At 32.9% G+C, this 24961-nt stretch overlaps 1 protein-coding gene across 4 annotated transcripts in view; it reads left to right on the top strand.

Annotated features, from left to right (window-relative positions):
• OLA1 (Obg like ATPase 1) overlaps positions 1–23887 on the top strand; it is a 264781-nt gene extending 240894 nt beyond the window's left edge. For 3 of the 4 annotated variants that reach the window (XM_077154178.1, XM_077154179.1, XM_077154181.1), the window contains 4 exons: positions 16934–17074; positions 17770–17866; positions 19920–20042; positions 23379–23887. In XM_077154178.1, the coding sequence (XP_077010293.1) occupies positions 16934–17074; positions 17770–17866; positions 19920–20042; positions 23379–23480 (463 nt within the window). In that variant the 3' untranslated portion in view covers positions 23481–23887. The remainder of the gene's footprint in view (positions 1–16933; positions 17075–17769; positions 17867–19919; positions 20043–23378) is intronic. The other variant, XM_077154180.1, reaches the window with a different exon arrangement.
• The last annotated feature ends 1074 nt before the right edge of the window (positions 23888–24961 follow it).

Here is a 24961-nt window from a genome sequence, read left to right as displayed (position 1 = left end):
GGAACAACAATTTCTTAAACTTTTTAGTTCTAAATTGCATTTTAAAGGACTTGTTTTGGCCAGGTGCTTTGCTTTTGTTAGCTGTTTAGATTGTGATCAGTGAGGTAAATTCATTTATCTATTTGCATGCGATTGAATAATTTACTGTGAAAGGTATGATGGGTTTTGGGATGAAGATACTACACCTGTAGTTTAAGTTTTATAATTGTTAGTTATTTGCAGTGATCATAATTTCTTACAACTTTAGAAAACTATAATGCAAAAAATGTTTATTTCACCTTTTTTTAATGTAAGAGATTTTTGTTTTTAGTCATTGAATTCGGTTTAAGTTTACTAGATTGGGGTGAATCACTATGAATTAGACTGCCTGGACTTCAACTGTGTGTTTCTTTTCAAAAATCTTTTGTCCAACATATTTTTCTAAAAGCTAATTAATTTTGTTCCTGTGAAAACGATAACTGCTAGATTAGGAATCAGCATATTATCTTTGTATCTCAAAGTGAATTACAGTTCTCAAATCATTTTTAGATATTATTATTTTGGTAGCTGGAAGATGATTTTCAGCAGCCAGTATTGGTTAAGCAGTTGACAGCCAACAAAAGAGATAGTGAGGTATTTGTTTGAATCACTCTTAGATAGTTGAGTGTTATGTAGTTTAGTTGTCTTTCTTTATGAAAAATAATGGAAATGTTAAGAAAATTAGAGAAAATACTGGTTGACTCTTTTGGGCAAGGTTGCTAATCATTTTTGTTTCAAGAATATTATAATGTTATACTTTTAAAAGCATTTTTTGCAAATAGAGCACTAGAATTATATCAAATACACCCACAGTGTTAAATAATTAATTTTATATCAAGCTTCTAGAATAGAATGACCAATGAACAAAGTAAATTACATATCAAAAAACAGTATGGGTTACAAAGACAAATTATCTGGAACTACTACTAATCATTGGAATCCCTAAATCCCTTTTAATAGCAATTAGTGTCACTTTTTTGGAGAATTTTATCAGTGAAGATTTTTAGTTTACCCTGATACATTTGGAACATTCATAGTTGTATGGCATAGATTAATTTAAAAAATAGAACAGTGAAGAATTGAGGCAGTAATATGCATTAATTCTGTTTTTAGTTTGCTGTTAGATCTAAAGAGAAAGCTGTATTTTTTCCATTTAGCTGCAAATAGGAAACACAGAACTCAAAATTCTACAAAGTGCATTCTCTTATGCTTTTCATGTTTAAAAGAAAAGAAACCAGAGGAATATGTGCAGTGTAAGATTGTTTTGCATTTTTGTTTTTACATCACTAGATTAAGTATAATGAAACCCATCTGCAAATTGTAGGAACCTCTCATTGGTTTTTGTCAAGAACTGTATTATGGCTTTTCCCCTTCTTTCTCTTCTATAGTTTTTTTTTTCTTAATTTCAATAAGATATACAGAAAATTAAAAACCTTGTCCGTTATAAAGTTTTGTTTGAGCTTTTAAACTGAGTGATTAGCAGAAATAATGACCCTGTCAGCCTTAATCACATTAAAATGTGGTTAACATCATTTAATTTTTTCCACTTAATATGCAAAAATTTCCAGTAGATTTGCAGTGAAGGCCATTGAAATTCCATTAGAACAAGAATAAAATTTTCAGGCATCATTTATTCAGAGAAGGAATAAAGGTCTCGATGAGAACTGCTGAATCTTCCTATTAGAGGCACTATGAATCATTATATTGTACTGTACCTTACGTTTCCATAGACCTGTGTCTGGCTTTTGAAATGATTAAAAATCATATGTTTTATTATTTTTATTAAAAGAAATAAACTAAAATTACATAGTTATTTTATAAATATCTTTAAGATTGTTGAAAATTTTATTTTATACTGCTTCAACCTGCTTAAATTTAAAGTAGAAAGTTGATATTTATATCCAAGAAATAAGATAATGAAAGAATTAATTATTTTAAGGTACTGAAAAACTGCATCATCAACCCACAAAATCAGTAAGTTGTATTTTAAGTAGTCAAGTTGGTAATGTCAGACAAATTTGAAGTTAAGAACCACATGCCACCAACTCTTCCCAAAGTTCATAGTTTATCATTTGTTAAGCTTCACCTGCTATATTCTGCTGCATTAGCTATGTATGAATTACAACCAAAGGACGTTCTGCAGTTTCTAGTATTGTTTATCCTTTTATGATCATTTTTGATATTTAATTGTTGTGATGTGTTCGTAGAATTTAGGAAGAGGAAAAGTTTAATTTTATTTCAGGCAATTAAGAAAAGCCTACCATTTATACTTTCTTTGGCATGTTTACATTTGCAAGTATTCTGTCAAACTTACATTGTGTTGAATGTTTTCCCCCATTTAAAAAAAAAACAAAACTGTTACTGTATTTACCTGATAAGCAGAAATGGCTTTCTGGAACCATTTCTATCTCTCGGGTAATTAAGTAATTATACAGTGGTTGTTGTTGTTGTTGGATTTTAATTCCTATTTTGTTCCTGAATCATTTGGACCCATTATATAATTACACTGTATGTACTTTGTGGTTTAAAAAAAAAAAGAAAAATTCATCAGGGAAAGTGTTCTGTGCATGTGCTACTCACAATGTGTAAATTTCTCCATCCTCACCTGTTTCTGTATCTGTGGAAATTAAAGAACACTTGATTGTCTGCTTCCCCCACCATGGTTGGCTCCTTGTAGCCTCCTCAGAAATGCCTTGCCTTACCTCTCCTTCCTAAAGTAATCTCCCAGACTCCCTTTTGTTCTGCACAGTATTGTGTTTATTTCCTTCAGAGCACTTATCATAAGCTGTATTATCTTGCTTGTTTGTTGCTTGCTTGCTTTCTCATAAGAATGTAAATTCCATGAGAATGAAGACTATGCCTGTCTTGTTCATTTTATATCTCCAGTGCTTGCCACTGGACTCCCTAAATAGTGTTGATTGGTGAATGGATGGATGGATGGAATCACTAGAGTGTATCCCCTGTGTTTCAAAACTGAATTTTAGTCTTCATTAATAGAAATACCTTGATCATTTGAAGTCATTCTCTTCTGTCTGTTTGCATCTAGGGTTTAGAGCACAAACCTATAAACTGTCTATGCCAGCGGTCAGCAAAGTTTTTCTATAAAGGATCACATAGTAAATGTTTTTGGTTATGAGGACCACGCAGTCCTCTTCTCTGCCGTTGTAATGCAAAAGCACAGACAATACGTTAACAAAGGGGGTATGTGATTGTTCCAATATAACTTCGTTTATGGACAATGAAAATTGAATTTCAAATAGTATTCACATGCCCCAAAATATTCTTTGATTTTTTTTAGAAAGATCATTTAAAAGTGTAAAATTATTCTTAAATGGGTGCCACCATAATTTTCAAACCCTAATCTATGTTAGCTAAAGACAAACTTCTAGTTGTACGTGGGATTATATCCCCATGATCAAGAATGTGCTCCAACAGATCTTCTCTCCAGCATTCACAGTTTTTCCTTCCCTAGTGAATCTTTCCCATCAGCATGAAAGCATGCTACTATTTCTCCTATCTTAAAAAAAAAAAACCACTTATCTTGACCCCACTTATCTTTCAAATTGCAATCCATTTTCTCCTCCTTCCTTGAAAGAGTTACATATACTCATTGTGATTTGAGAAGTCAAGAAAATTCAACATTTTTCTGTGTACAGATGAAGAAGGAAATCCATTTGAAAAATATAGCTAAATCCACAGCTTCGGTTTTTAAAAATAGACAGGCAGCTTGATATAGTGGAAAGATCAGGGACTTAGGAGTCAAGTGGGCTGAAACCTGTCCACTACTATAGTCACGTAACAACTATCTCAAAGAATTATGTAAATATTAAATGAAGTTGCATATGGAAAATGGCAATCAGTTAATTTCTCCTTTTCCATTTTGAAGAAATGTGCTTGTGTATTTTATTGTTGTTGTTGTACCTTGTTTACAGACTTGCCATATTTAAAGGAAAGCCTGTGTGGAAAAATTGTATACCCCACCAAATGACCCCATATTTTGGGGGGGAGTGGGGAGTGGGCAGGAAACCTGTGCTGGTTTGAAGCTTTTATATACCCCAGAAAAGCCATGTCCTTTAATCCTCATTCAATATTGCTGGGTGGGATCTTTTTTATTGTTTCCATGCAGATGTGACCCTCCCCCCCCCCCCCCAGTTGTGAGTCATAATTTTTTATTAGTTGATTTCCATGGAGATCTGTCTCCACTCATTCAAGGTGGGGTTGTGTACTAGAGACCTTTAAGAAGGAACCATTTTGGAGAGTGCTGACAGAGCCCACACAGCCAGATTTGTTTGGAGATGCATAAAGAAAATGCACCTGGGAAAGCTGTTGAAGAAGCTTGGAGAGAAAGCTAGCAGACTTTACCATGTGCCTTTCTAGCTGAGAGAGAAACCCCAAATGTCATCGGCCTTCTTGAGCCAAGGTATCTTTGCCCTGGATACCTTAGTTTAGACATTTTGTAGAGTTGCCTTAATTTGGACATTTTCACAGCCTTGAAACTTTAAACTTGCAACTTAATAAATTCCCCCTTTTTAAAAGCCACTCTGTTTCTGGTATATTGCATTCTGGTGGCTTTTACAAACTAAAACAAAGCCTAAAATGGATAAAAGATGACTTCTGTACTCTGTGTCTTCCTTTGTCATTCTCTCTCAAAATAAACTGAGCTTAGAAACTTAATGACATTCTTCCCCTTGGCTTTGGGTGATAGGTACAGTAGCAGTAGCCTTTCGCTTCTTATCTCTTCTATTTACTGATTTTCCTTCTCTCTGTCTGTCATGGTCCTTCCCTAGAAATTAGTAGTTGAGCGTCTGCTAACTTTCTTTACTTGCCTTCTGAGTTTAAATCTTCAACTCTAACTTATATGCTAATGATTCTCAATTTTTAGTATACATCAAAATTATCTGGGACATGGGGTGGGGTGGTCTTACTAAAACTTAGATTGTTGGACCCCACCTCCAAAGATTCCAATTTAGTAGGTCAGATTCAACAAGTTCCCAGGTGATGCTAATGCTGCTGATACATGAATATTACTTTGAGAAACACAACTGATTTACTTATGATTCACAGATGTGCAACCTTAGTTTCAAGTTTCATTATTCCTGAGGGTCAATAATAAATCTCAATTTGGATATTCCAATATCCTCTTATACCTAGTATGTGTAAAACTAAATTTTTTTTTCCTATAATATCACCCACAGCCATACTAGAATAATCTTTCAGACTTTCCTGCCTTTGTTAGGAGAGCCAGCATTCATTCTATAAATCCTATGGACCTTGAGTTCTTGAAATAATTTTAACATATCTTCTTTCATATACTGTAATCATCAAATTCCATCTTTTTTATCCTAAATCTTGCTCTTATTCATCCCTTCCTCTTCAGTTTCACTGCTTATCAACCAAGACTAAACCTCACCAGGTAATTTTTCAGTTAGGTAACAGCCTCCTAACTTACCATCTTTGACCCTGGAGCTTCTTTCCATCTGCGGGGCATCCTGATTTACTTTAAATATATTCACTCTGCCATTTTCTCAGTCCACAGCCCTTCATTGAAACATAGGAGAATACAACCTTAGGTAGTCAAAGATCTCTTGGACGGGATCTAAAAAGCCCTAATCATTTTTGAAAAACCACACACACAGGACTTCATCAAAATTTAAAATGTCTTCTCGTCAGAAAGTACCATTAGAAAATGGATAGACCACCCACAGACTGGGAAAATATTTTTACAACATATGTAGTCAACAAAGGACTTGCATCCAGAATATATTTTTTAAATTCCTATAAATAAACAATATAGAGAGAACAATCCAGTTTGAAAATTTGGTGTATATTCCACAAATATAGATAAATGAATAAGCATAAAAAGATGCTCAACATCTTTAGTCATCAGGGAAAGCAAATTAAAACACAATGAGATATCATTTCATATTCACTGGAATGGTTCATGTCAAAATAAATAACACCACCAAATGTGGGCAAAGAAGTAGAGCAGCCAAAACTGTCATCATTGTTGGTGAGAATGTAAAATGGTGCAACTTTGGAAAGTTGGCAATTTCTTTAAAGCTAAGCATAAATCTACCCTGTAATTCAGTAATTCCAACTTTCAGTATTACCTAAACGAAATGAAAGCTTATGTCCTTGTGTTATTAATATTGTATTTTGTTACATGAAAATATCTGTAGCCACATTATTTATAATAATTCAAAACTGGGAGCAGTTCAAATTGTCTGTTGAAGAAGAATGGATAAATAAATTGTAATATATTGATATTATGGAATACATACACCTTACCAATAAAATACCCAGCAAAATGAACAGGAAGTGGGGATTAGCTGGATAAGACCATAAGGGAACTTTCTGGAGAAATGGAAATATTCTTTATCTTTTTAGGGTGTGACTACATGGATATATAAAAATTTCAAAACTGAACACCTAAAAATTGCATTTTAGGTTTTTTTATTTTTTTTTCCCTAAATAAATAAAGTATCATGAAAATCCATGTAGCCTTTCAAAAAGGCACATTTTCCTTAACCCCAGCCAACACTGGGTGGTGGTATTGTTTTAAAATTCACCAATTTGATAGGTGAAAAGTGGTATATTATTTTAATTTTTATTTGATTAAAATGGAATGATAAGGTACATTTAATGATTTCAAATAATTATTAGAGAGAACAAAGATACTTGTTCCGCATCTCCACTGGGAACACAATTAGAAATGGGCTTAAGTCAATTGTGTAGTTCTTGCTTCCTCATTTATAATGCTTATTTTGATGTATGCTAAGAGCAGAAATCTTACAGTAAAGTAAGACAAACCACTCAATATTCATTTAATTGTAATACATCATTACAGAATTATTGCTGGCAATTTCTTTTCAAATGAATTAATTTATTTGAAAACAGTAGATAAATGTAACAAATAGTATGTCAGGGTAGTGAAGAAAAACCTTTGCACTGGGGTTGGGAGCAAATGTATAAATGTTTCATCAGTTATTTCTCTCCTGATAAGACCAGAGAACAGGATGAGAAGTCACTGTTTATATCCAGAGCCAAGTATCAACAAATGGTTCCTAGACTGGTTACTTTGTGTAATATTGATTTTGAATATAGCAGAGTTAAATATTCTTCCTACTGGTTTGCCTCAAATCTGTTTATTGTTTGATATTTACAACCCTAAATAGGTTTTTTTTTTTAACCTCTTTTTAGAAGCTGAAGGAATAACTGTTGGTACTAATTTTAATAAGTAGTGAAACTTATTTTTCTTTACAGCAGATTGACAATTTAGGGAGGAGATAAAGTAAGAAAACAGATGCCTTTAAATAAGTTTTTAGTTGTTAGTGCTTCGACTTGCTTTCTCAGCTAAATCGGAGTAATAGCTAGGTTATAAGTGGATACAGTACAATTATGATTAAGAGTATGTTGTCTGTAATGCTTAATCGTACAGAGCTTCTGTTTGGGTGATGGAAAAGTTTTGATAATAGATAGTGGCTAGGGTAGCACAACGTTGTGAATATAATTAATATCACTGAATTGTGCTTAAAAGTGGCTAAAATGGGAAATGTTATATTGTATATATATTACTACAATCAAAATTTTATTTAATAAGAAAAGAACTGCTCATGGTTTGAACATTGAGGTGTTCATAAAAGACAAAGCCATTCTTCACTTTATAAATAATGATAATAATATTTTGAGCACATACTTTGTGCCAGTATGTGCTAAAACATTTCATATGAACTTTCTCATTTAATTGTCACTAAATCCTATGAAGTAGGTGCTATTATCTCCATTTGTAGGTAAGCAGACAAGATTCTGTGATGTGGCCAGGATTCCTCCTCTTTCTGGCCCTAGTGTTCTGTCACTGTATTCTTGTTATGCCACCGCTTTGCGAAGGGATTGTCTTTAGGAGTCATTTAACTATAGGATTCCTTTAATTAAAGTAAATGAACTTTTGTATTTTTAAATTTGTTTTTATTATATAGTATAACATATATACAAAGCAAAGAAATAAAAAAGCAAAAGTTTTCAAAGCACTCTCCAGCAAGTGGTTACGGGATAGATCCCAGAATTTGTCATGGGCTACCGTATGATCCTCTCATATTTTTCTTTCTGGCTGCTCCAGAGTATAGGAGGGTAGAGGGCTTAAATACTTTTTTATCATCGCAATCAACTTTTTTTCCTTTTTTTTTTTTTTGTGAAAAATAACATATATACAAAAAAGCTATAAAAGCACAGCACCACAATTAGTGTTAGGACACATTTCATATTTCATAACTTTGACATGGGTTACAATTTCACAATTTTAGTTGTTTACTTCTAGCTACTCTAAAATACTGGAGACTAAAAGAGATATCAATTTAATGATTCAGCATTCATATTGATTTGTTAAAAACTATCTTTTATGTATAATTCCACCATCACCTTTGATCTTTCCATCCCTCTCTTTAGGGGTGTTTGGGCTATGGCAATTCTAAATTTTTTATATTGGAAGAGTCTGTCATTTATATGGGATAGGGAGATGGAATTATCTGATGTTCTGGGGAAGCTGGGCTAGGTTTCAGGATTTATCTGGACCAAGGACCCATCCAGTGGTTGTAGGTTTCTGGAAAGTTACTAATGCCTGGAACCCTTGTGGAATCTTATATATTGCCCTAGGTGTTCTTCAGGATTGTCTGGGATGATCCTGGTTGGGGGTTGGCAGATTATGATAGGTAGCAAGGTCTACCTGAAGCTTACATAAGAGCAACCTCCAGAATAGCCTCTCGACTCTATTTGAACTCTCTCTACCACTGATAATTTATCAATGATACTTTTTTCCCCTCTTTTGGTCAGGATGTAATTGTTGATCCCACAGTGCCTGGTCTGGATAATCCCTGGGAGTTGTATTTATTTTAAGAATTCATTTTGCATACAACATTTCAGTAAAATAATGACTCTGGTTTATTATTGATTGGTAGGACAAACTACAAGCTATGAAATCAAGTAGAGGTTTTGGAAGATATGATGCTACTCTGACACGTTTCCCAATTACTCCTTTTCTTGTCTCAGAAAATTTCATTGAGTCATTTGGCACCTTATATGAGTATGCACACCAAATTATTTTAAAATAAATATTCTAATAATAGAGAATTTCTTTTTTCAGAAGCAGCTTAAAGTTTTTCCACAGATCATACACTACTGATAGGGGAAAAGATAGAAAGAGTGCTTTTTCAAGTCAGTTCGTTTCTCAGTTACATGGTTCCATTTAGCTCCTCTGAGAATATATGTTAATAGGAACACTTGTATGTACCCATTTGTAACTATTGACATTGCAGTAAGAGCCACCCAGTAGTCCTCATCTCTTTTTTAGTACTTCTTGCCCCTTCCCTGCTCCCAAATCCTTACCTTGTTATCATCCAAAGATATAAAAAGTGACTTTATCCTTTTTCACTTGGCTTTGTATCCTTTTGTGTCCACTCCTTTATGAAATTCACAAGTACCCCACCTGGGAAATAGATAGTGAGAGGATTTGGATAAATGGGATCATAAGTGAATGGACTCCTTTGTTAGGAAATAGAAGTACTCTCTAGAGGTTGAGTTAAAAAGAAAGAAGGATCCATTTGGGAAAGGATGTCTGTACAAATGGGTTCTAACACATGCTCTCATGTTTGTCTTTCCCATGGGTATTGCTTATTGGCCCCACACATTTCCAGCTCCATCATGAAAGCCTCTTTCCTTTTCAGCTTTTCCTATTATACCTAAATTAACCTGGAAAAAAAAAGTTTTAAAATATAACTGAAGGGACTGTTGGTTTCTTTTCCAAAAAAATCCTGCTTATATGAGGCCAAAATCCTCTCAGATTAGCCTCGTGTATCCCTCCTCCTCCTAATGACTGAAATCTTACTTCCCTACTATAACACTTATCACACACTTTGTAATTACTTGTTTGTCTGTTTTTATTTCCCACCCCCATACCCTTTTTTCAAAGTTGCACCTCCAAGATTTACATTCTACTTAGTACTTAATAGTTGCTTAGTTTATATTTTTATTGTCCTCGGGTTTGGATTTTTTTTCCTTCCAGTTACCTCCCAATCTATAAAGATTCAACTAGACAAACTTCTTCACTGAAACTGAGACCTAACTTCTAAAAAGTGCTCCCCATCCTTTACTCCCAGGGAGTCTGATAGGAATTATCCACTTACTAATAGAAAAAAAACTAACTTAACAGAAAAAAACTAAAAAACTAAATAATACTAACATCAACCTGTGAGTGTAGATATAATTATTTTTGTTACAGTTGATAAAACTACTGACGCCCAGGGAGCTGAAGTGGTTTTCCACTTCAGCTAGGAAGCAATTGAACTGGAATTTTATGTTTGCCTTTCTTCAAAATTTTTGTTTTTCTTTTGGCCAGTACTTTGTCTGCAAGAAGATATTGCAGACATTATAGGGTCATAATGTAGGGAAAGTGAGCATTTTTTTCTTTAAATTTGTTATTAGTTTAGATTTGGACTGTTTCTTTTTAAAATATAATTCATATACCATATATTCCCCCCTCTTAAAACATACACTTCAGTGGTTGTTAGTGCCACCATCACCACTATCTAATCCCATAACTTTTTCATTACCCCAAAAAGAAACCCTGTGCCTATTAATGGTCCCTCCACACTTTAACCTTTCACCCTACCCCTGGAAACCACTAATCTTACTTTCTCTTTCTTGAGGCTGTTTCATATAAATGGAGTCATACAATAATGTCCATTTATATATGGCTATCTGACTTAACATAATGTTTTAAAGGTCTCTCTCATGTTGTAGTATATATATCTGTACTTCATGTCTTTTTGTAGCTAGTAATATTTCATTGTAGGGCATTTTGGTTTATCCATCCATCAATTGATGGACATTTGGGTTGTTTCCACTTTGGGGCTATTATGAATATACTGCTATAAACAGTCATGTACAATTTTTTTGTGAATATGTGTTTTCAGTTCTTTTAAGTATATACCCAGGAGTGAAATTGCTGTGTCATGTCATAGCTGTATTTACCTTTGAGGAACTGCCAAACTTTTCCAAAGAAGCTACAGTATTTATATTCCCACCAGCAATTTATGAGGGTTCCAATTTCTCTGTATCCCCACCAACACATTATTATTGTCTGTCTTTTTCTTTTTTATTATAGCCATCCTAGTGGTGTGACATTATATCCATTGTTTTAATTTGTATTTCTCTAATGACTAAGGATGTTGAGCATCTTTTCAAGTACTTTTTGCCATTTGTATGTCTTTCTTGGAGAAATGTCTTTTCAAATCCTTTGACCATTTTAAAATTGTAGTATTTGTCTTTATTGTTTTAATTAATGGTATTTCTAAGAATATTTTTTAAGATTTTAAATATACTTTGAACTTGGAAGGTAAAATAAGCAGCGGATTTGAGAGAGTTCTATTGTTTAACAAATATATCATACATGTAATATAACTAGGCTTTAATGCTGGATTCAGCCACCTTCATAGAACTTTTAGGAAACTGGAATTTGAGTGCCTGGGGGCAAGTGAAGGCTGGGGCTGTGAGATGGGCCATGGTGTATATAAAAGAAGAAATTTTATTATTTATTAAAGTACGTTAGATAAGACTATGGTTTCCTTTTTAATTGTAAGACTTTAATTTTCTGCAAAATATCAAATAACACTGTTGGGGTTCTAATTCACATTTTAAAAGTAAGTACTGTTTTATGAAACTTGTTTCAGTTTGGATATGTATATTAAAAAATATGTCTTTGTACCATATATGTTGGGTCAAAATATAACTTTTTACTGTGGGTGGTGTTCAAAAAACATTGGAAAGCTGTTCTAGAGTACAGTATAATTGAAAACTTAGTATGGAGAGTTTCCAATTAAGATGATAGACTAAGCCAATATAGGAAGTTCCCTTCTTGTTCCTAGTACATAGAGAAAGGAAAGTAAATAAACAGAAAAGCTGGTGTTTGTGATGGTGTGTTTTTTTTTTTTAACATGCAGCACAGTTGGAATGCAAGATTATGAACTCTCTAGGTGTCAAAAATAAAGAAGGAGACCAAAAGGGAGGAAAGAAGTGTAACAAATAAGATATCAATGGCTAAGAGAGTTCAAATAAAGTAGAGAGGCTACTCTGAAGGTCACTCTTACACACGCTTCAGTTAGACATTGCTACCTATTATAATTTGCCAACCCCCAATCAAAACTATTCTTGTCAATCCTAAAGAACACCTGGAACAATATATAAGATTATTCAAAGGTTCCATGCATTATGGTAACTTTCCAGAAACCTGCAAACCTCCAGATGGGTTCCTGGACCAGATAAGTCCTGAAATTCAGAGGTGCCAGCCTCTTCAGAAGATCAACTCTTTCCATCCCCCTATCCCATATTATTGCCAGCCCCTTCCAACATGAAAAAGTTAGAATGGGCATAGCCCAAATACTCTGAAGAGTGGAAAGATCAAAGGTGATGATGAAGTTATACAGAGAAGATAGGGTTTAACAAATGAGTATGATTGCTGAATCATTATATTGACATTTCTTTTAGTCTCCAGAATCTTAGGACAGCTAGAATTAAAAACCTAAAATTGTGAAATTATAAACCATACCAAACTCTGAAATCTATTCTACAACTAATTGTTGTGATATGCTTTGAAATTTATTGCTTTTTTGTATATACATTATTTTTCACAAAAAAGAAAAAGTCAATTATGATGATGGGTCACAGCTATGTGATGTGAACCACTAATTGTACACTTTTGATGATTACATGGTATGTGAGTAAATAATATATATCAATAAATAATAAAATAAAGAAGGAATTCAGTGATAATAGAGAGTGAAATTGATAGTGGATGGTCCTGAGGTAAAACTAGTCTCGTGTGGATTAGAGGCCTTAGTGTCCATATGGGAATAAGAGTCAAGGCTCCAGGTCCCACACTACAGGTGCTAGAACTAGGTTCTCTCATAAAGTCTAGAAGAAGCTATGCTTTCCATGACCAGGTACTAGAAAAATGTACCCTCCCCAGCCCCATCCAGGCAAGGAAGGGGAAACTACTATTCTCAACCAGGCCTGTACTGTATACGAGGGAAAGAGACTTCATTTATATTACCTGGTGCAGAATCCCTCAGCCTAGAAACCTATAAACCTATAAACTGGCCCAGAGCCCAGAACCCTTCATAGTTCTTTCCCTAGAAGAAACAATCACAAAACTACCCCATAGGTACATTTCAGCTGCCCAGGGAGCCACTGGATTCCTTGGAAGGTAACTGTTACTGCCAAAATGAACACACATGGAAAAATTCATCATATACAAAGAAACTAACTGCTCTGAGAGTTTTTTAGCAGATGACAAATTGGGTGAGAGTTGCAGGTTACCCAAGAAACTAAAGGTAATTAGAGTAGTCTGAAAGGAACTTTTAAAATAATCTGTTTAAATGTTGAAAGGAGCAAATAATTCATTAAACAAGAGTAAAATACTACCAAAAAAAAGAGGAGACAAGTTTGAAAAAGACGTAAGTAGAATTTTTAGAAATAAAATTAGTGTAACTCAGAAAATAAGTACAAAGAATATAAACTAACCTGAGGAAGATCACATTATGAAATCAGGAATGTCAAGACTGGCTTAAGAAAATCAACTTATAACAACACTGAAGGTAAATTTGAGACATGAGCATTTTGGAAATTTAATACTATGCTCTCAATTAAAGGTATTTTACCGAAGAGTCTAGCTAATAGATCACAACCTGCCAGTATCTCCAAGCACCACCCTTTTTATCTTAAAACTGGTGTTCCCTGCTTAGTCTCTTTGCTGTAGAATCACCCGGTATAAAACTAGTAGCAGTTACTCTCCCTAATTATCACACATAAGACTTCAGGGAAATAAAAAAAGTAGCTCTGGCTCCTTAGCAAGAGAAGAATGGAACCCTTTGCAATAATTTATGCATATAAATTTGCAAAATGAACACTTAAAGTCTTTATACAGTGTAACTCTTTGGAAGTCAACTCACTTTACCTAGTTGGTACTGTGTTTGATACTCTGAAACAGTATCACTTTTCTTTTAATTTTTATTTTAGTAACAATTGGGTAGTTTTCTTAGTGATGTGTGCTGATGGAGATTAAGTCACTTTGACAGAATGTACTTGAAATTGCTTTTCTAGTAGTAATGCTGACCTCAACTTTTATTTTCCATATCCCTCATATGCTAGTAGCACACATTTTTTAGGTGACTGGCTATAGTTTGGGGTATGGTTTGTAGCAATAGAATAGACATCTTTCTGCAAAGGCAACTGGTCCCTATGGGGTTCTAACTTGTGATCTTGGCCTCATTATCACACTGCTATAACCACCAGATCTAACAGATATATATTATAAATGTTTCAGGCTGTAATCTTGAAATCTAGTCATGTTTTTAAGTTACCTGAGACTTTTTTCAAATATGTAATTAAAAATCACTTTGAGATATTTCTCACTTTTGTTTGATAGTAAAAGTCGCAAAAGTAAAGCAGACAGCCAAAGAACCTAACTCACTTTTCATCTTCCCTGTGTTTTCTATGACAGTGAAAGTCACAAAAGTGAAGCTTACAGGCAAAGCACCTAACTCACTTTACGGAGAGTGCTATGGTACCTTTTTCTTTTAGTGAGGCTATAGCAGGTCTGATGTCAGTCACTTTAGAGACCTTTAGACCTCCGTGCTCATTTATTGCTAAAATGTACCAGCTCTGCTTCTGCATTATGAAGATCATCTGTCAACACTTTGAGATATTCTCCTTTGTTATTAAGCTTGTGATGCTCTACACTGTCAGGTTTTTTGCCAATTATAGTTAAGGTACAATGGTGTATTCACAAGATCAAAGTCTCACATTGGCGGTAGAGGAATGATTTGTAAGTCTTTATTCATCTGAATTGTACAATAGAACACCTGAGGAATGCAAATAATCCCTCTGAGGTCTCTGTAGGAAAGGCTGTTAAAATGACAGGGAAGAACTATTGTTATTCTGAATTGATGTTTTAGCCAAAGTAATTATTTCTACCTTGTTGTTTCATAACAGTTCTCATTTATTAGTTATGTTGACCACATTTATGAAACAAAGTGAGGGTGATATTTTTATATTATCATTTTACATGAGCTTGTTTTATTTTTCTTTCATTGAATTTGTATTTAGTATGTGATCTGCTTTTTAAAAATTGCATATTTGGTACTAACTTGTATAATAAAAATGTTACTAATATTATTGGTGTTGACATTTTAATTAAAAATTTTGTTTGAATAGTGTAAGCTTATAAAGTGATTTAGCTCCCTATAATTTTATTATATGCAGAAGTACCAATTTAAATTCCCCCAGCCCTCTTTTCTAATTGCCTGACCTTCATAATTTTGCATAAGGAAATGTCTGGTTTGGTTTTGTATTTTAAAAGTCACATACTTTATTCCAAAATGAATCATAGGTTTGGTCCAGTTTTTAGGATATGACTAAAAGGAAAAAATAATGTTATTATGAAGATCAAACACCACTAATACATGAAATAAGTAAATAATAGGTTTTCCTTTTATAGTAACATGTACAAAGCTCTGTGAACTCTTCATTCTTTTATCCCTTCCTAAATCCTGCTTTGTAGGCCATATTCTTAGTTTTCTAGTAACACTGATCCCCTGACATTTCCTTTGATAGGTGAGTGTTGATGTATTTGTGGTTTAGTTCTTGTTTTCTTTTCCCTTAGAGTGACATTTACATTGATTATTTACAGGATTTCTGTCACCTTTTTTTTTTTTTTTGCTGTGATAACTATTAAAACCTTATTCTAAACAATGGGAGACTAGTGGAACTATGTAAGAATATGGTATGCATTAAATTTTTTAACATAAATTTCTCTGTAATCTATGGTCAATCCTATACTAAACTCAGTTCCCAAATCATAAGAATATATACTATGATTACCTGTGATAAAAATAAATAAGTTCCTGCTGTTAATTGTTTGTTTACTGTTTGCCAGGCATTATTTTTCTAAGTTCTTCACAATATAGTATAATATAGTATATACTATTGTTATCTCCAATTCTACAGATGAGAAAACTGAGGCTTAAAAAAGCTTAGTTACTTACCTCAGAATAAAAAGTTCATAAAGTAGTAGAATTGGAACTGTTTAATCTGTTGACTACATTTATTTTATTTGTGTTCTAATTATTACTTTGCCAAAACACTCCGTGCTTTGAAAGGGGGGGAACAATCACCTAATACTGTCTTTTCAGATAACTGATATCGATTTCCTAACTTTCCATGTCCTTTGTGATTAAAGGAATGTATTTCCTCTGCAATTCAAATTATTCATGATCCTACAAAATTCAGGTTCATAAGGACAATGTGCACACAATTAACTTGGTTTGTAAATCTGCACTTTCTGGATTTGTTCGTTTTGGTTAGCAAAAATCTCCCTCAAAACCAGTGACAACTCTAAATTGTGTTAGTCTAAGAAAGAATGGAACTAGGGTCATAGATACCTGGGTGGAGCAAATTGTTTTCAAAACCATCTGGCAGTTCTTGTACAGACAGAATTTTATGTTTTTTCTTTTAAAATTTTCACTTTATAAAGTAAAGAAAATAATGAGAAATCATAAAATTAAGGTTTTATTCAAGGACACAGGTATTATGCTGAACAGATTTAGTATAACTAAGTTTTTAAAATATTTGTATAATAGTTCCTATAGGTAATGTGCTGAAGTAAAACTAGATTTCAGTAAAATATTATGGCACATACCTGAAGCAATTGCTGCCTGTTAATGCCTTGACCTTGGAAAGCTATATGCAAAAGGATGGCATCATAAAACCGTGCAATTCTTATGAATATGTATGTGCTACGTGGTAATAATGAATGTGGTACAGTCATGCATGCACTACAAGATAATGTTGTGCCCTTTTTTGTCTATAGGTTGATAAAAATTAAAGAGTGGGTGGACAAGTATGACCCAGGTGCCTTGGTCATTCCTTTTAGTGGGGCCTTGGAACTCAAGTTGCAAGAATTGAGTGCTGAGGAGAGACAGAAGTATCTGGAAGCGAACATGACACAAAGGTTAATTAGCATTCATTTTCCCTACACTTTATTATCAACTATTTCCTTGCAGTAATTTAATTGCTTGCGCTGATAGAATAATAAATGACAGAGTAATTACCATTATAAAGAGGGAATCTTCTCCTTTCTTTACCATGAGACAGAGTGAAAAGATTTATTTTAAATTAAGTTTTTAACTGTCATCTGTCATCTCTGTACAGTGTTTTAATTATAACATAGGTATTAGTTATGTATATTTTTAAGAAAGAATGATCGCCAAAACTCTTTCGTCATGTTCAGTGGGGGAGGGGAAAGGGTGAATTAGTTGCCATAATTTTTTCTGAATAACAATAATATATGGTTTAAACTGTGAATATCAATCAAATAATCTTGCTTTCATGACCCATGTCCTGGAAATAATTAATTTTGGATGAAAATAGTCATAGAATGGGTAGATCTAATTTTTTTCCTTTTTTTAATGGTATAAACATTTCAAAATGATATCTTCAGGCTAATGCAATTAAAAACAATTTTAGAAGGGGTGTTTTTAGAAAGAGTTATGCACTTTTTTATCTCTTCAAGTGTATTATGAAAGATGTGAGATCATTTATCATTATTTTTAACATTTTCTGCTTAAAATGAGTAATTTTAGCTCTATACTGTTCTCTGGCACAATCAACTTATGTGTTGAGTGAATTTGTTTCATTTTATTTCAGTGCTTTGCCAAAGATCATTAAGGCTGGGTTTGCAGCACTCCAACTAGAATACTTTTTCACTGCAGGCCCAGATGAAGTGCGTGCATGGACCATCAGGGTAAGAGTCATACTTATTCATCAGCTATATCCAGTTCCACACTATTGAATTCAGATTGATATCACTGACTTTGAAGTTTGTCATGGTGGCGGTTAGCTAGTCATTACAGATGAGGTTTTTGTCCAGGATAACTTTAATTATTTGTGAGCTGCTGAACAGTGAAAGTGGAGCGGCATTGATTGAGGCAGGTAACAATTGATTCTGCCTATTACATAGTCTGAATTTCTTCATCCTGTAGAATCTGTCTACCCTCCTCCTGTGGTCAGAGATAAGACGCACCAGTATTGTGCTTGCTTAATCTGTGTGACTGGGTTTGTCTGCAGTGAAATTGATGTTGCTTTTCATTTTGTATTCGCTAAGTTTGTTTGGGTTGCGGGTGGTTCTTTCCTCGTTTGCTTTGCTCGGATTACATTTTCAGCAATAAAAGCAATGTGACATCATTATGCTCTTCATAGATACACAGTTGGTCTCAAAAACGCAAAACCCAATGTGTAATAATAACCTTTTTAAAATTTGAATTCATAGAAGTGGTGTTTATTTTACAGTGTTGCATGTTCAAACTTATTTCTTTAAAAATATATGTATTTTAAATATTGATTTGTACTAATTATGACCAGAAAAATGACTAATTTATTCCCAGAGCACAATAGAAACTGAACTATAATGGTTTAATTTTAAATGTAAACATATGATAATATGGTAGTACTCTTGAAAAACATTTTGAAATATATGTAGTTCTGAATAAAAGTGTGTTATAGAATCTAAAAATAATGACAGAACTTTTAATAATACTGTCTTATTCAGTCTTTTATTATGCTCTTTTAATATATGCTACATGATAAATTTTAGTGCTGTTTTGATTTGTTTTCAGTGACTACTATAATTTTTATTCAGTTACGTTTATTTTGATTTAATACGGATAGAAACATGGAGGTAGTTCAACATACTGTTAAATGTGTTGTGTGAATGTGAGATTCACTTTTCTTTTATCTCCTCTCCCTTTTGTAAAAGAATGTTTGATTGACTTCTAACCAAGGTCCTTTTATATAAACTTACAAAACAATGTCAAAGCAAATATGAATTGGTAAACAAATTACCAGGGTTTATTTTTTACTATATATCTTAAGGACGTATTTTAAAGCCTTAAAACTTCTCAACATAAGTACAAACAGCCAGAAAGATGACATGTTCTTGGCTTGCAAATGTCAAAGCTGGTTTATCTTAAGACTGATTGTAAGTATCCATGATTTAATGTGCTAAGATATTTAGTCAAGTAAGCATCAGTGAGTAGCCGTATTAACCCAATACATCTTTTACTGTAAAAACTGTGCTTTATAGTGTCAGACTTCTTATCACTTTAACATGCTTTATTAAGCAGCCTTTAGGTCACCATTATTTCTCAAATTTCTTTCCATGGTTGTGTGTATGAATATTTGTCCTTGTAATTTAACGTGGGGTGTAATTATATGACATTTCTCTTCCTATCTCAACTTGAATTTTGCTTCATGATGGTGGGAGGCAAAATATGTATTTTGTAAAACATTCACAAAATGTATTATTAAGATTTGACTTGTAGAAATTTCAAAATTATTTGCTGAACATAGATTATTTTACTTTGAAATGCCTAAATAATATCTCTTTATATATTGGTTTTTAGATGTTCTTTAGATGAACTGAAATTTTGAGGACTTTTTATCTTTTTGAAACCTTTGATAATTCAGCTTGAAAGTTACTTAAAAATCTTTACTTTCTTCTCAGTGAAAAATTGAAAATCGAAATGAAACTTACACCAAAACCAGACCACTGCATCTAAATCAATAAAACTGTGGGTGACTGTTAGGAAAACCAAAGCTGCGCTTCTTTTTGATATCCACTGATTTATCTGTGCTGACACAAATTGTGCCCCAGTGTTGAAAATGTACTAATTGTATACCTGACATTTTAGCTGATATTAAACTTAAGTTTTATATCCCAATTGCGTATCAGAGAAAAGTAACTCTACGCTTGAAGTCAGTCATCTTAAATTACTTTTCTCTGGTCTTTATTTTCAAAGAAAGGGACGAAGGCTCCTCAGGCTGCAGGAAAAATTCACACAGATTTTGAAAAGGGATTCATTATGGCTGAAGTAATGAAATACGAAGATTTTAAAGAGGAAGGTTCAGAAAATGCAGTTAAGGTAAAGAATTATTTTCTATTTTAATATTTTATGATTTCTCACTGACAAGAAAATACTCATGACAAAAATTAATCATGACTATCTTTTCAACTGTGTAGTCTAAAATAAAATAACAAGACTATTAGGGGATTAGTGTTACTGTCAACTGATTGAAGAGCTGTACGTGTTCACTGGCTTTTAATTTTTTTAAATGTCAATTATTGTCAGTAATTTTGTATGCTTTTTCTAAAACTGAATTTTGAAAATTAATTTTAAATAATTATTTAAATATTCAAAGAATGTATGTTCACTAAATGGCTAATGAAAATTTGTACCTGTATTTGAATATCTGAAATAGAAGTAGGATAAGCTTATGATTAATTCAAGCAGATGGGCAATTTTAGTTAAATAAAACCTGTTCTTGCTGAAATTCCATAATTTTACTTTTTTTTTTTAAAGATCTTTGAGAATTTGATTTACTTTCTCAACACTAGAGGGCAGGTCCAAAATTGTGCTTTATTTTAGCTAATCAGTATAATTTGATTTGCAGCCACTAATAGTAAAGTAACATTATATGAGTTATAAATGATTTTTTTTAATGTGAAGTTGTTGCAAACTTAATTTTGCTTGGCTTATTAGTTTTTACTTAGAGAAATCTAATGAATATGTCATCCCTAATGGATAGATAGGTCAACTGATTAAAGTGATATTTTAGAAAGACTTCTTTATTTTAAATTTAATTTGATATTTGGTTTGATTTGATTGATTTTATATTTTAAGACTTCATGGAAAATGTTAAAGAAGGCTCCTTTATGTTAACTGCTTCTTAATTTGAAAGGAATTGAATAAAGTTTATTTCAAATTTTTTATTCTCCTTTGGTAACATTGGAAATATATTGAATAGCAAGATTTTAATAGACCTTTTGGAACGCAAGAAGAGAAGGGAAAAAATTTCAGTATGTTTCCATGGGGAATGAGAGCTGTTTTATTTTTTTTTTTAAACAGAGAGAAAGAAGTTACAGTTTACAACTCAGCAAAGTCATTAATTTTTCAGTGGTGTCACATGTATCGATAAATTGAACTTTGTCAGGAATACTAGACTTTAAAAATCTGCAGTTATTTTTAGTATGTTAATCATGTTAGCATATTTATTTTTTCATAATGATGTTAAAAATGAGGATGATTTTAATATTAGAATTCACAAATCAGGTACCTCTCTTTTTATACTCTGGCATGTAGGCCTGTTAGATGTCTATGTTGTAATAAAATTGAAATATATGCTATGAATACGTCTTTTAATGATATAGAGAAACTTCATAATATATAGTTAAATAATAGTAATATCTCCTGCTTTTGTAGAAATGTTTAAAACTAACTGGAAGCTTTCATATTATAAAATAGACAAAGTTGATCTCTGACTTTTCAGCTTAGAATACCATTATGTATTTTATGTGATTTTTAGTGCCCAAAACTGTTTCAAAATCTGAACTCCAAGTAAAATGTCATTTTTATGAGTTGCTTTATATTCCTTTATTCAACAAATATTGGCTTGCATATTATCAAGTAGTTTTTAGGTATGCAGGCAAGATTGTGTATATGTGTATGGATGTATATGTATTTCTAATACCAGTGCAGCATAACTAATTTAATGCCAGTGCTGTGAACTATATACTGAATAGCACTGTGTGGGCTTTGTAGTCTACAGGGATATCACATTATTAGCAATCATATCTGCTTAGGCAAAGCTGGCTTCTACAGATGGCTGCTTTCAAGTGCAAATGAACTGGTTAGACGTGTCTTGTTTAATACATACTCAAGATTCACAAATGGGTATTGATTTTTTTTTCAACCAGTGTTTCTGATAGTGGTAGAAATGTATTAAATGGTCTCTAGAGAATTTAAAGGAACACTGTCACTTTTAATTAATTGTAAATTTGAATGGTAACAAAGTATATAAACTTACATTGTCATGTCAATATGTATTTGGTATAAATTGAATATATGGTTTTATATTATAATAGTGTGCCTTAGATTCTAGAAATAAGTAGCAAATGGCCTTCAACACAACATATTGAATATTTTTTATTTATATATATATGCCCTGTAGAATGTTAGAATATGTTGTTTTTTAAAAAAGTAAGCTTCATTTTAATGGTACATTCTATTAATAGGTGATTTTATATATAGTCTAGATAATTGAAAATATACCGACTAGGTATATATCTGGTTTGTTTATTTTAACCTCAGATGCCTAATCTTTGTTAGTGTATTCTTACTGAGATCTTCAAAGGGCTGTACTAATCTTGTTGGGCAAAGGTTTCTTGTTCTCAGTAAATTCTAACAAAAGAAAAATATTTTTGAGAATTTATTCCAAAAGATCCTCAAGTCCTTGTTAAGTAGCCAATGGTGAGGACACATAGGACTTGGTCAGTTGTATGCCGGGTTATATATGGGTTCCGAAGAGCCTTTGGTATTTGGAGTAAAGAGTGTGTGTGTGTGTGTGTGTGTGTGTGTGTGTGTGTGTGTGTGTGTGTGTGTGTGTACTGTGCCACAGAGTTGACCTGGTTTTCTGGAATTTCTGCTGGTTTACATTAGAATTAACAGGCTTACACATCTGGATCTCTGCATACCAGCAGGTGGAATCAGTTGATTTGCCTACTAATCCCTGCAGTGGAAAAATTCTGTCTTTGCAGTTCTAACCTGTTAGATTCTGCTTATAACTGGGATTCTTAGAGTAAACTACTTTGCGATGAATTCTAGTTCAAGCCACTATATATGTGTGATCATTGTCAGGACTAAATAAAAACTTTACAAGGAAATAGTTCAGAATCTGTACAGTGTAATTGAGAATAGTTTTCCTTATAGCAAACTGTCTTTCTTCCATCACCAATATCACCAAATAATTTTTTAAGCAAATAAAGCAGCTTTAAACTAGTTATATAATCTGTTTTCTGCCTGATTTGATCTGTTTTGTTACAGTGACTTGCTGGGTGTTTGCAGACACATCAGAAATGTACCATAAACAGCATGTAATGAAACTTAATGATATTGGTATAATTACATTTATGTACCAACAGTTTAGTGGAGAATACATTATGATGATGTATGTATGTATGTAAAATCTAGTTCTTCCCAAATCAGGAATACTTTACTTCTTTTCAAGTCTAGTTTGAGCTCATAGGTTTTCCTATATTTCATTTTTCTTTCTTATTCTATATGTACTTTTTGTACTTATTCTATATGTACTTATTCTATATGTACTTATTCTATAGTACTTTTTGCATCTACTCCTGCCATTTACCTTATGTACTAAGTTGTGAAATAATAACCTCTTTTCTCTATATTTCCTGTTTGCAGGCTGCTGGAAAATACAGACAGCAAGGTAGAAATTATATCGTTGAAGATGGAGATATTATCTTCTTCAAATTTAACACACCTCAACAACCAAAGAAGAAATAAATTTCAGTTATTGTGCAGATAAACATACAATTCCCAAAAGGCATATGATTTTTTAAGTTAAAATTTCTGAAAACTGAAGGGACAATATAAATTCAAGGATAGGGATCTTCTACAAACAAAATTATTTTTATTTGTTTTAAAATTAAAATACTGTGTACCACCAATGAAATGCAAGTTCAATAAATGTGAACAGCTTTGCTTTTCACGTGATTAAGACCCTACTCCAAATTGTAGAAGCTTTTCAGGAACCATATTACTCTCATGATACTTCATTAATCTCCATCATGTATGCCAAGTCTGACACATTTGACAGTGAAGACAATGTGGCTTGCTCCTTTTTGAATCTACAGATAATGCATGTTTTACAGTACTCCAGATGTCTACACTCAATAAAACATTTGACAAAACCAGCCTTGGTGTGTTTGGGGATGTCTGTATTGACTGACTGTGGTGTGCTGAATGCGATACGGCACCTGGTGGTTGCTGATTACAGAATTTTAAGGAATGTGTATGACACAGTAACTGGCAGTGTGGGGCAGCTGCAATTGTATCTTAAAAGTGAGTCTTTCATGGGAATCAGAAAAATAGATACCAGGGATTTGTCTCCAAAAAAGTTAATTAATTTGTAGATGGACATTTATTGAAAGTGTAACAATGGTGTTACAAAGAATATAACATAGGTGGCTGTGACAGAAAAACAACTGGAAAAAATTCTGCTTCAAAAATTATAGAATTTTTTTGGGGGGGTTCTAACTTTATTGAAGAGAGTTCATTTTTAAAAAATTTATATTTATTAAATGTGTCAACATATAAACAAACATTCTTACATATGATCATTCCATTCTACATATATAATCAGTAATTCATATCATCACATAGTTGTATATTAATCATCATGATCATTTCTTAGAACATTTATTTGTATCAATTCAGAAAAAAATAAAAAGAAAACAAAAAAAATTCATACAAACCATACCCCTTACCCCTCCCTTTCATTGATCACCTGCATTTCAGTCTACTAAATTTATTTTGACATTTGTTCCCCCTATTATTTATGCATTTTTAATCCATATGTTTTACTCATCTGTCCATTAAGGAAGATAAAAGAAGCATCAGACACAAGGTTTTCACAATCACACAGTCACATTGCAAAAGCTCAATCATTATGCAATCATCTTCAAGAAACATGGCTACTGGAACACAGCTCTACATTTTCAGGCAGTTCCCTCCAGCCTCTGTTAAACCTTAACTAAAAAGGTGATATATATTTAATGCGTAAGAATAACCTCCGGGATAACCTCTCGACTCTTGTTTGAAATCTCTCAGCCATTGACACTTCACTTTGTCTCATTTTTCTCTTCCCCCTTTCAGTCGAAAAGGTTTTCTCAGTCCCTTGGTGTTGAGTCCCAGCTCATTGCAGGATTTCTGTCCCACATTGCCAGGGAGGTCCACACCCCTGGGAGTCATGTTCCACGTGGTGG

Source organism: Tamandua tetradactyla, chromosome 3, assembly GCF_023851605.1.
Source record: "Tamandua tetradactyla isolate mTamTet1 chromosome 3, mTamTet1.pri, whole genome shotgun sequence".
Classification (NCBI taxonomy): domain Eukaryota; kingdom Metazoa; phylum Chordata; class Mammalia; order Pilosa; family Myrmecophagidae; genus Tamandua; species Tamandua tetradactyla.
The sequence above is the reverse complement of the archived record's forward strand: the minus strand, read 5'-3'. Positions and strand labels throughout refer to the sequence as shown.